The sequence below is a fragment of the Phaseolus vulgaris genome, chromosome 6 (genome assembly GCF_051622355.1).
Source record: "Phaseolus vulgaris cultivar YP4 chromosome 6, ASM5162235v1, whole genome shotgun sequence".
Classification (NCBI taxonomy): Eukaryota; Viridiplantae; Streptophyta; class Magnoliopsida; order Fabales; family Fabaceae; genus Phaseolus; species Phaseolus vulgaris.
The window spans coordinates 37,300,137-37,312,327 of record NC_143503.1 but is presented as its reverse complement, the minus strand read 5'-3'; the positions used below and the strand labels follow the sequence as shown (position 1 = coordinate 37,312,327).

The 12,191-nt window shown below is 30.7% G+C and overlaps 1 protein-coding gene and 2 long non-coding RNA genes across 5 annotated transcripts; all 3 read right to left on the bottom strand.

Moving 5' to 3' along the window:
- Window positions 1–1,559: 1,559 nt before the first annotated feature.
- Window positions 1,560–3,403, bottom strand: LOC137832873 (uncharacterized). Its single transcript, XR_011084618.2, has 2 exons — window positions 2,196–3,403; window positions 1,560–1,799 (listed from the first exon to the last, which is right to left on the bottom strand). It is a non-coding gene; the product is annotated as an uncharacterized LOC137832873 (long non-coding RNA).
- Window positions 3,404–6,129: 2,726 nt separating this feature from the next.
- On the bottom strand, window positions 6,130–11,448 carry LOC137832869 (arginine/glutamate-rich 1 protein). Of its 3 annotated transcripts, XM_068641242.2 has the most exons (6): window positions 11,204–11,448; window positions 10,743–10,984; window positions 9,377–9,592; window positions 7,088–7,307; window positions 6,651–6,727; window positions 6,130–6,563 (listed from the first exon to the last, which is right to left on the bottom strand). In XM_068641242.2, the coding sequence occupies exons 2-6, from the start codon at window positions 10,877–10,879 to the stop codon at window positions 6,524–6,526; spliced, it is 690 nt and encodes a 229-aa protein (XP_068497343.1). In that variant the 5' UTR covers window positions 10,880–10,984; window positions 11,204–11,448; the 3' UTR covers window positions 6,130–6,523. The 3 variants fall into 3 exon arrangements, with proteins under 3 accessions (XP_068497343.1, XP_068497341.1, XP_068497342.1); XM_068641240.2 differs by lacking the exon at window positions 6,651–6,727; XM_068641241.1 differs by lacking the exon at window positions 6,651–6,727 and having other exon boundaries at window positions 9,377–9,674; window positions 11,204–11,394.
- LOC150027402 (uncharacterized) lies at window positions 7,462–7,760 on the bottom strand. Its single transcript, XR_016521409.1, has 2 exons — window positions 7,675–7,760; window positions 7,462–7,578 (listed from the first exon to the last, which is right to left on the bottom strand). It is a non-coding gene; the product is annotated as an uncharacterized LOC150027402 (long non-coding RNA).
- Window positions 11,449–12,191: the final 743 nt, after the last annotated feature.

Genomic DNA, 12,191 nt, shown 5'->3' with positions numbered 1-12,191 from the left:
AAAAAAAAGAGAATCAGATTCAATAGTAAGAAATGATTACACAATTATCACATGGTATGTCTCAGCTGCACAACCTCAGATATTCGTACACATCTCATGCTAAAATAAGCTCAAACCAACAATATTTTTTCAACTCAACAAAAACCTAAAATGCATGCATATATATATATAATAATATCTACTTCAACTTTCTTCATTCACTTAATTTTATTTTGAATAATGTTTAAATTGTTATGGTAATAGAAATAAATATTTATTTAATGAAGGAGTGAGAGATTATTCTGAAATTTTTTTTCTTAATACAAGTTAAAGTTGGATCTCGTCAAAGTTAAAACTATCATCAGCGAATTTCTCGTTGTTTGATTGGTCTCTTAAATCTATGATATATATGTACTCAATTAAAAACTCTTGATAGATAATGAGATTGATTCTTAAACTTTAGTTGTTTTTAACCGAATAGACAATTGATATTTTTTAAGTTTTATGTTTTTTTTTTTATATGAGAGTTAAACCATAAATGATGAGATTTTTTTTTTTTTTTTCAGATAAAAAAAATATATTAGAAGATTGAATGAACATTGAAAATATATATTAGAAGACCGTGCAACCACTTCATAAAGAATCAGAGGTTTCATCATAAGATATAAAAAAAGAATTGAGCTTTTCTTTTCTTCTGTATTCCACAACTTTTTCCACCTAAAAGGTTCTGCTTTCTGGACCTGCGTTCTGAGAGGAACAAAAAAGTATTTGTTGAAAGGTAACAACATATTCCTGTGATGTACACAAGGAAAGAATTGCATGTGTGCAGCATCAGATTTTTATATTTTTTTATTAATTTTGTTACTTTTGGGATGAAACACATGTGCATGCCACAAGTGAACTACAATATTGTGACTATATATATTTACTGTCATTTCAGTTTGTCTAGTTTGAGAAACTATGATGACTGAATCCATCTTCTTAAACTCAATAGTAAATGAGTTTTTTGCACTAATAAATGCATGGTTATAGCATAATTAATTTTAGTCACTGTGGATGCCAATAAGGAGAATATGTTGGCTTGATGAACTCACTTGATTAACACAATTTAATTTGTTCAGGTATGAATTGATCATTAGTTATGTTCAATGAATGAAGTGTAAAGTTTCTTATATATTTTTTTTTATCAATAAAAATGATTGAATAACAGAAACCACTTAGGGGTGGTTCAACCCTTATACTCTTTCTCCAGTTTCAAACTTGAAAGAACAAAGCTTGATCAAAACCAATAATATGAGGCAGCAAAACAAAACAAAAACTGAAACATGTTACATCAAGAAAAATGAGAATCAAAGATTAGACTGCAGTTATTACATTTTCATGAATTCTTGACTATTGCAGATAAATATGAGCATGTCACAGCAACTGCAAAGAGTCTATGGCCTAAGTACCACCACACACCCTTCCTCCTACCTCCACCTTTTATACATTGAAATAAGCAAAAAGCTCTAAAATTGAGGAGAAGGGTGAGGAACAAACCAAAGGAAAATGTATGTCACACAAGTTTGGTTACAGATACATTTATCTTGCTAGAAGTGATATATTGACAAATTGTATCACTATACAGTTTATAATTTTACTTTATACATGAAATAACAAAAATTATCTTTCTTCATATCATCAATTACAAATAGTATATTGGAATAAAGAATAAGTTCTCTATGTATCTTGTTTATCTTGTCTTCATGAATATCTTCTAAGTACAATTTGATCTTCATTGTCTTCATAAATCTTCTAAGTACAATTTGATCTTCATTCACCTGGGCACGTTTTCATAGAATGAAAACATATTAATTAAATCAACTTAATAAAGGAATAATTGTTTATTCAACGGGTTAATGGTAAACTATTATGAAGTCTTCTACTTGATACAGGTGAAAGTTTGATATTGAATTTCGTCAAAAATACCTTTCAACAAGTTTTTCATTTTTTGATTGATGTTGTTTCTCATTTGTCGATTGATGTTTAAAACCTCTGATACATACGTACTCAATTAATAGTAATTGATAGAGAAACAAAGTCTTTTTTTTACTTTGTAAAAGAGTTAAATCACTCCTAAAATAAATCAACATCAATTAAACCAAGTTAATATAGAAATGAAATTGTAAATGCCAATGACTAAAATAATTATGAAAAGAGAAAGAAAAGGATGTTACCTGAAAAAGTAAAGGCAACTACTTCCATGAAGTGAGACTTGATTGACAACAAGAAAAGATGGTTGGGAATCACAAACCCTAAAGATGCTATAGCTACTCTGACAGAATACACAATTTCAAAGTTCCTTGGGTTTCACAAAACACATTATTCAACTTCAAAAACTCATATCAATCACTGACTAATCATAATCCCAGAAAAATTATTTATATGTAAAGATTTGAAGTCTGATCTCCTTTTAGTTAGATATTATCAATTGCACAAATCTCAAGTCTAAATAGTTCAGTTAAATCACGAGAGTGGTTGAAAGAAAAGAACATATATATGGAGCCACAAGAAACATGACAAATAAAAACACCAACAACAACCTCAAAGGCATCTTTTTAATCTTAGTTCGATAGAGTTTTTGACAAAATCTTCAATGTTTTGTCTCATGCAATGCCTGAATTCACAAACACAAACCATAGAGTTTTTCATCATCTTCCTCAAAGAGTTTTGCTTTGGCATCACCTCAGTTATTAGAATGAAAATAATGTTTTGACAATTCAATAACCATCAATATTAATAATAAATTTAAAAAATAAATATACATAATAAACAATAAATTTCAATTAATATATATAATAAATGACAACTTTATAATTAAATATTAAAATAATTATATAAAAAATATGAGTTGTCAATGTCTCATTACTCTTATCTTACCAGAATCAATCATCGCCATGCGAAAAAGAGAGATCGAGTTAACGGGAATGAAGCCTGGTCCGAGATCACACGAAGGGTAGCCTCAAAATTCAACCTTTAAAGCTTTTTTGTTTGAAGGGATCAAGAAGAATGAAACCCAGAAATTAAGCTTCAAAGGATGAACAAAAAGTCAAAACCACACCAGTTTCATGCAGATACCTCGAGCCAAACAACATTCCCATCAACCACAATCTCCCATCACGAACCACACACATCTGAGAAAAAAGATGAAAGAAGAAAGAAGATCTAAATAATAAGTGAATTTGATCGGAAGAAACCCTTGTTCTCATCTCAGACTCGTTTGAGAGAGCAAGAGAGAGGAAAATGGTGACAGAACGTAAGCTAAAGCAAGGAATGACAGTGAAAGAGAGAGAGCAAAAGCAAAGGAAACCCTCACATATATATAAAACCTAACCCTCCATTTTTATATAACTCACTCACCTAATATACCTACAATGTCTCTCTCTCTCTCTCTCTCATTTTTCATCACATAGCATATAGCACACATATATATATATATACATCATAGGCTGTATATGCATGATAAATTTATAAAGGAAGGTGAAATATTGGATTTTTTTATAAGAGTTGGAACATTCCTGAAGTGTATATATAAGAGTTAAAATACTTTTGAAGTGTCTTATTTTATTTTATCTGAAGTGTATATATAAGGGTTAAGATACTTCTGAATTGTCTTATTTTATTTTATTTATTCTTTTGAAATGTCTGTATAAGAGTTAAAACACTCTTAAAATGTCTCATTTTATTTTATTTATTCATTACTGATAACAAAAATTGATATAAAGAATGTGAAATGAGCATTTAAATAAAAAACCTAACCCTTGCTGTTAAGGAGGCGTGATTAGGGTTCAACGGTCTCTTTAATTAATTTGGCATCTTTAATAAATATTCTCTGAGAATACAGCCAAACTTAATTTGGAAGGAAAACATGCCCAAATATTTATCAAATCACTTCCCTACTTATTTTGGATCCAATCTCACATATTTTAAAACCCTCCTTCTTCTCATTTTCTTCTCTTTCTCAAACTCATTTATTTTAGAAAAATATTACTCTAAAAAATTGCAAATAAAAATAAACTAGATATTAACTATAATTTTATCAATATAATTTTTAAATTATTTTATTTTATTATGAATTATTTCTTTTTCCGGTTATAATATAATATACGGTTGTGAGTTGTAATATAATACAAAATTTTATATCAACATCTAAAAACATTATAGATTTTTATTGTTTTTCTATATCTTAAGTGTTTTTAGGAAACTATTTAAAAAGCATAATACATTTTTTTATCAAAATAAATAAAATAAAATAAAATCCTTTAGAGTGTCTTAATTTTATAAAAAAAAATCCAGATCAAACTTCTTGACACCCAACACTACAAGAAAATCTTGAAATAAAAATTAATTTTAGAGACAAAAAATAATTAGTTGTTATAGTGACTAAATTAGAAATTATTTTAGAGACTACAGAATTTGTTTTGTTTCTAAATTAGTTTCTATTATTGTTAAATGATTTATAAATTGGTATCTAATTAGTAAGGGTTTTTGCTACCAAATTTATAATCTAAATAATTGGTAGTTAAAACCTTGATGGATAATAAGATACCAATTTAAAAATTATTTAACAATAATAGAAATTAATTTAGAAATCATTTTTTTTTTAATTTTCAAAATGGTATCTAATTTAGTCACTATAACAACTAATTATTATTGCAACCACCTAAATACATCTAGGTTATTCCAATGCAAAATTAATTGCTTGTTATACTAATTAAGAAAATAATTAATATGATTTAATTCTAGTGATCATATAATTAAATATAATTAAGAAAATATTTGTTTTTCTTGCAATGCTTGATTGTAACTGAAGAGAGAGAAGGGGAATTGAATTGAGTGAGTGTTCTGTTTCATTGGACTTTGTGCTTTTGCTCCGTGTGGGGCCCACCTACGTTTTATCCTCACTCACTCACCCAATCATATCTTAATCATCATACATCAATTTCTATATATCTTTTTTCAACACCCTTTTTTATTACCTCAATTTCATAATTATATTCCAATGATTTCAAATAAATATTATTTTAACTTCTAATTCTTATATTTTTTTTTCTATTTTTAAAACATTATGTGGAAAATACTCAAAATAAATTTCAAATAAAATATATTTAGTTATAGTACAACTCCCTCTTTATTATTCAAGGATTAATATCCAATCTTACATATACAAAGCAAACCAAGCAATTTAACTTCTCATTTCTAATTTGACATTATAATTTTAAAATTAATGTATTCAACCATTTAATTTACAATTTGAATGTTTGAATTTAAAGAATTTGATTTGCATTCCATAATTATATGCATTAACATTGTGGAAAGAGATGCATAACCTATTATGTCTTCAAGCATAATACCATACTTCAGAATCAATGTTGATAGATGCAATTATAAAAAGTAAAAATCTTTTATATAAAACTTTTTAACTTCTTTCATGTGAAATAAAGTTAAAATATCAAAATTTTATGTTTATATATGATTTTTAAGAAAAAATTATTCTAATTTAAAACATTAAACAATATATTTTATATACATGTGGGTAATGATTGACAACTTCCATTTTATATACAACCAATTACATACTATAATCACGTTACAACTTTCAATACTATTATTTTAATATTTATTTATATCATTTAATTACAAATTTATCTTTTATTATATATATATTTATTTATTTTTAATTTCGTCACAAAAAAATTGTATAAAACTCAAAAAATTTAAGTATTATTTTCCAATTTGCATTCATATTGAATATTAAAGAACATAATTGGTTAGGTGGAGAGGTTTATTGAGCACACGTGCAACGTGGGACAAGTACAGCCAAGAAACGTAGGCAGTGCAAGCTGCTACATGCTCACCGGAAAAACCTAACATGAGGCAGAAGTCATTGGAAGAAACCCTAAACCCTAAGTATAGAATGGGGATTTTTGACATTTAACACACCCCATGGAAGTGGAAGGAGTTATTGCCATGAAAATGTGTGCCTTTCTTTCCCATTAGGTCAAGCCTCATTATAGTGTAATAATGAAAATAACTTCAAAAAATCTTTTATATTTTTGACTGCTGCTACTCAAGTGTGTGAAAATATGATAACAATGGAGGCATATAGGGTTTAGGGAGAATTAAGTTTCAATGAAATGTAATTCCAAGTGGCAAAATGAAGAGTGCTGTGATGATACTACAGCTGAGGAGGCTGTCTAATTTCCTTAAATTACAGACATGAATAGGGAATTAAGCCCAAACACACTTCCTATCAAATCAAAATACACAGGTAACGATCATTTGGATCCAAGGGCAAATGATAGTTTTGGTCGAGATTTGTTTTTACCCAACAACTTTATTTGGTTTAAACGTTCTTGGTCCTCCTCCTGTTTCTTCCTTCGCATCACTTCTTCCTTCTGTCTTTGCATCTCTTCCAGCTCTTTATATCGTTCCTCCTCTCTTCTTTGCTGCTCTAAAGCTTCCCTTCTCTGAGCTTCTTCCACTTTCCTCCGGTTCTCCTCCATCATCCTTTCAAGATCTTTTTTCTCTTTACGGTCTTGTTCCTGAATCATATCAATATAAGCAAAATTTCAAGTAAGTAAAAATGTTTCCCAATGATTTCAGGCTTAGTCCAAGGAATAAAAGTATACCCGCATGCTAAAGTGCACTGCACAACCAGAAACTGGAAGTCAAAATACATCATAGTCTGACAAACACTAGCTCTTTTCTGTCGTTAAATGGAAACTAGCTTCTCATAAACAGGGTAAAAATACATTGACATTTTTTGTGTAAGAATATCAAAAGAATTGAAATATTAAACCAGACCCTGAAATGGTTACATATATTGATTTGTAATGTAGAGAACTACGACAAATTAACAAGCAACATATCACAACACCATAGTACGATCACCTTAAGGTAAAGGTAAAACCATGCACTGATCAAAGGAATCATATAAAGCAAAAGATTAAGAATTTTAACCATACACCATGGTACCTATGTTGTCAAATAAAAAGAGAGTATGGTCTTCTTAATATGCCTATCACGAGAAAAAAATGAATTGGAGTATAAAGTGATTTGAACAAACCTCCTTCACTTTAGCCTCAATAATAGCAGCTTCTTTTTCTTTTTCAAGCTGAGCTGCAACTTCATCATTAAGTCTCTTCCGTCCTTCTTCCAACCGCCTTTGAATCTCCACCTGAACTTCCCCAGAATTCAAGCTTTCTTCCACTCTCCTTCTAATTGCTTCTTCAACTCTCTTGGCAGTCTCTTCTTCTATTAATTTCAACTCTGCTTCAAGTTGACGCCTGTGAAAACATAAAAAAATGTTAAGCGGGAAAATGACCTCCGGAACAGGCGGAAATGCCACATAAGTGGGCTCAAATCTTATTCATAATAGGCAACTAACATAGATACTGCTGGACAATAGACATGTCTGCTTCATTTTTTCTCCCCTTTTTCTTTTTACCCTTTCCTAAAACTACTTAATAGAAAACCACAATCAACGGCAAACTAACCTCCATGATGACAATGGCACTAATAAATGGTTATGCTTTTAAGGCATACCTCTATTGAATCCTGATCCAAACAAATGAGTTTCAAAACTGGTGAACAGTAGATAAATGAGGCAGCCAATTTGATCATCAAACATAACAAGTCCAATTATAGCAGTACCTTGCTTCAGACAAGCCTGTGAAGAAGAAATTCAAGTAACATGCTGCAGTTTTAAGCTAGTCATGGAAATACTAGAACTTTTACACTAAACATCTTTGACAGGTTAATTGTATGAAGATAGGTCAAGTTGTTTTGTTAGTTAAGTGGCAGAAGAATCAAAACAATTAAAAAACCATATGTTCACCCTATTGAAATTAATATTTACTCTGTCGAGCCAGAGATTTACACTAATAATTATCCTGTCTAAATTATAACCGAATGTAACAAGGGGATGAATTTTGCATCCAAAGGATCCGCCTAACCAAAATTAAAGACATTCTAGTCCATGAACTTGATGACTAGACCCTTTGAGGTGGGTCACAGGATCAGGTCTATCTTTTTGAGCATGTAGTACTATAGAAACAAGTTCATAAAACCAACGGAGCCAGAAGTGAGCCACACACAAAGTGTAATGATTACTAGGGAATCCAGTCTTTAAATTGGTGCATCACCAGTGCAGAGAGAAAACAGAGGGTTTAGAAGATTAAATAAGTTAATTATATAACTCAAGAAATATATGATTAAATATTCTAACCCCCAAGCCCTAAAGAAATAAGCACCACCCTAGAAGTGGCAACATCCAAAAGATGGGACCAATGATGTAAAAACTTTTATGGACAAATAAATAAGAACATATCTCAGAAATTTGACACTGAAAATGTTAAAACAACAAAATCCCACTTGAAGAAATGCATAATCAAATGACATAGCTATGGTTCAATATAACACGGGGAAGAAGAAACTTGCTCAACAATAAGGATTTAAAATTTCAGTTTCAAAGGACTGCAAGAAAATGTGACCAATAAGCAGAAAGTAAAAATCATTAAAGTTGAGTTTCTATATCTTTTTAACTATTTAGGGAGGCCAAAATAGATCCAAGTGAATCCGAGAAATCAGGATGTGGAAGGTTTTCTCTCCCCAACCACCCAACAACAGATTTCTGGTAAAGACCAGGGCAAATAACAGTAATTGAACTAATTAAGTAGACAGAGATGAGTTCTGCCTCAGAGGAAATGAAATGGAAGAAAAAGATGTAATGTTCTACTATTCTATGTTTCTTTTCTTTGCAGACAACAGAAGCACTAATTAAAATACTTTGAAGGCTAGCAGCTTAGGAAAGAAGCAGGTTGAGAGAGACAGAGGAAACAGGGGCAAGACTAGAAATTTAATAGCATCACAGTCTTCATCCAAAAGATAACATAATGGAAAAATCAAGGAAAATTGTCTTCCCCAATGCAAGTGTCTCGTAATATAACTAATAATCCAACATGTTCTACACAACATGAAATTTAGTAAAATATAAACAAAATAGCAAAACACTAATAAAATACCAGAAAGTAGAGTAAGGGAATATTTGAAATAGACAAGGCAGATGGAACATTTGAGAATAGATAGAACTATTGACCAAAAATATTAGAAAAAGAATTACAAAATTTTACCATAATAACCTTCCTTGCCTAATTTTCCAGGCAGTATGTGTCTTATTGATATTATGCACCTTTTTTCATATGAAAGATGCACATTTAATAGCATCAGTGTTCCAAAGTTCTAGCATAAACCAGAAATTTTGACCATAAACCAGAAGCACGGACTCTCATCTTAATGCATAAGGAAAAGTGAAGAAAAAGGTAGAGTTAGAAAAAACTATTAGCATTTATTCTACCTTTTCTTCTCGTCTTCTTTCTTTTGTTTTTCAGTAGCAGTTCTGTGCTCTAGTGACCCAAGACTTGGACTGGAAGATTTACGAGCAGGAGAAAATGAGGAACTCCTACTTCTATGTCTTCTGTGTCGTTTAGCAGATGGAGATCGGCTTCGACGACGTCTTGGAGTTGTAGAAGGGCTTCTGTAACTTCTTGGTGAAATAGAACGACTTTTTCGCCTGTATGACGACATGTGATTATAAGCAATGAACTTCAGCAACTAAACAACTATCTTTGGAGATTATAAATGCCGCCCACCATCTAGCACACGAAATACAAAACATGTACAGTTACCTCAGAAATTGCTAAGAATAACCATTGTGTGCTCCATCTTTTACCACATGAAGAAGCAAATGTCACAATCGAGCAATGAAAAAACACCCCATCAGCACCCACCACCTGTTCATGTCCCTCACTTCCCATCAAGGAACTGATCTTTTTTATTTTGTTATAAGTAGCATATATCCTATCTTGTTCTCTATATTATACTCTATATGCATTATATTTTGATGAGTTTCCACCTTTGCTTATAAAAAGAAAAATCCCGCAAAAAGGAAGAAACTCAATAGAATGTCTAACAAAGTCAGCAACACCATCACCAGACACTTATCACAAGGTTGTCGTAAAATATTTGAATATTAGCAATATTAATCATTCAGCAAAAACAGTATGTATCTCATTATCAAGGAGCTCAACAGAAAAAGAGAACCAAGCAGCAGAATAAAAGATATCGAACTGCCCATTCTTGTCCACTTGAGCATAGTCAAAAAGGAAGGTGAATGATACAAAAATACCAAGTAGATATTGAATTTAAATAACCAGCATAAACGGCCATGGGGTTCAACTTCGAACTACGTATTTTGCTCATTAAAATACCATAGCTCATTAATCCTGACAAGTCATGTTCATTTCTTCAAACAAAAAAACAGTCAGTTCTCAAGAAATACTTGAATAAAGATTTATTTTACTTTTTTGTGATTTTTGACAACCACTTGAAAGGGAAAAAAAGTTCACTATCATAAGTTATAACCCAACTCAATAAACAACCCATGTCATATTCTCAGGTTCAAATCTAATCCTTTAGAAAATAGAAAGTATTATAATTGCATAACGTCCTCAGTACGTCCATAGAGCACCAAACCTGAAAGAAAATCTAGCATGCAACACGGTACAGTTTACAGTTACATTACAAAAGAGGATAGTCAGCAACAAAGTATTGAGAAATAAAAGGTTTAACGCAGAGTTTTTTTTTTGTAAAACATGAATCCCCAATTCATCACAACTCAACACAAAATATATCATGAAAAAAAAATATACAAACGGGGTCACCTGCTGTAGGAGTAGGATGAATAGGGAGATCGGCTTCGGTCTCTTCGGCTCCTCCTGCTAGACCTGTGTCCCACCGGAGATGGCGAATGCCTCCGCCTATACGGAGGTGATCGGGATCGCGACAAGTCTCGAGGCATACCTTAATATCTGATCCCCAAGAACCTTAAGATATTTGTATATATTTTTTTAACTCAAGATTTGATTGGAAAGAGAAAGGAAGTGGCGTAACTTTGTTTTTCTCCCTGCAAATACATATCGATGGATCAGATAAGATAATAATCACTTTTAAGTGCATCAAACTGGTTATGAACTTGTTAATTGATGTCAAACCCAAAACTTGAAATAATTAATTTCTGGATTACATTTGAATGCATAGAAATCAAAGCTAGAGCGAGATTACCGCTCCATGGATCAGTCCTATACCAATTCAAATTTAAAGAAGCATGAAAAAAAAATCCAACCTGAAAAAATATGGGGAATCTTCAAAATCAATTCTCAGAGAAGAACAAGGGAAGGATTTTGCGAGCTATGAAAACAGAATTAGGGAGGAATGGGCGTGTGATAATGAGAGTAAATTGAAACTCTGCAAAAGTGCAAACCCTAATGCACGGTGAAGGAGACAAGGACGAAAGAAGAAGAAGAAGAAGAAACGTGGACCAACTTTTTTTATTTATTATTTATTTGTTCAACTTTAAATTAATGTGTCACACTAGAATTAAAAAAAAGACACTAAAATAGTGTTTGGTTGAAACAAAAACGGGTCGAATGGAGTGTTTGGGTTGGGCTATTCTGTTACGAGCCCAACATATTTTTGGGTATTTCTTTCTACACCCCTAAGTTTTTCTTCCTGCATCCTTACATTCTTTTAAATATCAGAATTATCCTTGATAATTTTGGGTGATTCTGGAATAAGGATTCCATTAGAAAAGGTGTTTCTGAAATTGGGTTCCGTAAGCAAATTGTGTTTCCAAAATAGAAAATTTTGAAAGAAAAAAACTAATTTGGAATATTCTTTATGAAACATATTTTTTTAATTTTCAGAATAATAAATCTGGAATTTATAAAATGTGTTACAGAAAGTATGTTTCCAAAAATATTCTGAAAATAATAATCCAAAAGTCAAAAAAGGCAAATAATCTTTTTCAAAAAATGATGGGGTGCAGGAAGTAATTTGTTGGAGTGTAGGGAGAAACACTTGTATTTTTTTTGACCCCTCAAACTAACATCTTATCTATATCTTTTTAAATATATATTTATACAATTATTTTTTATATCATCTTTTAGTTAAAAAAATTTACTCTTTAATAAATAAAAATAAATTTTTATTTAATAGAATAAGTAATTAAACAACTTTTCTTAAAATCGCATACTATTTTATAAAATAATATCATTTTTACAGAATTATATATATTTTTAAAATTATGTTGTTTTGATAGAATAAAAATATGG

Coding starts and splice junctions, on each gene's coding strand:
- LOC137832869 (XM_068641240.2), bottom strand. CDS start 10,879: ATGCCTCGAGACTTGTCGCGATCCCGATCACCTCCGTATAGGCGGAGG. Junction 9,593..10,742: donor TCATCCTACTCCTACAGCAG/GTGACCCCGTTT, acceptor GTCGTCATACAG/GCGAAAAAGTCGTTCTATTT. Junction 7,308..9,376: donor AAAGAAGACGAGAAGAAAAG/GTAGAATAAATG, acceptor ATGTTTTCACAG/GCGTCAACTTGAAGCAGAGT.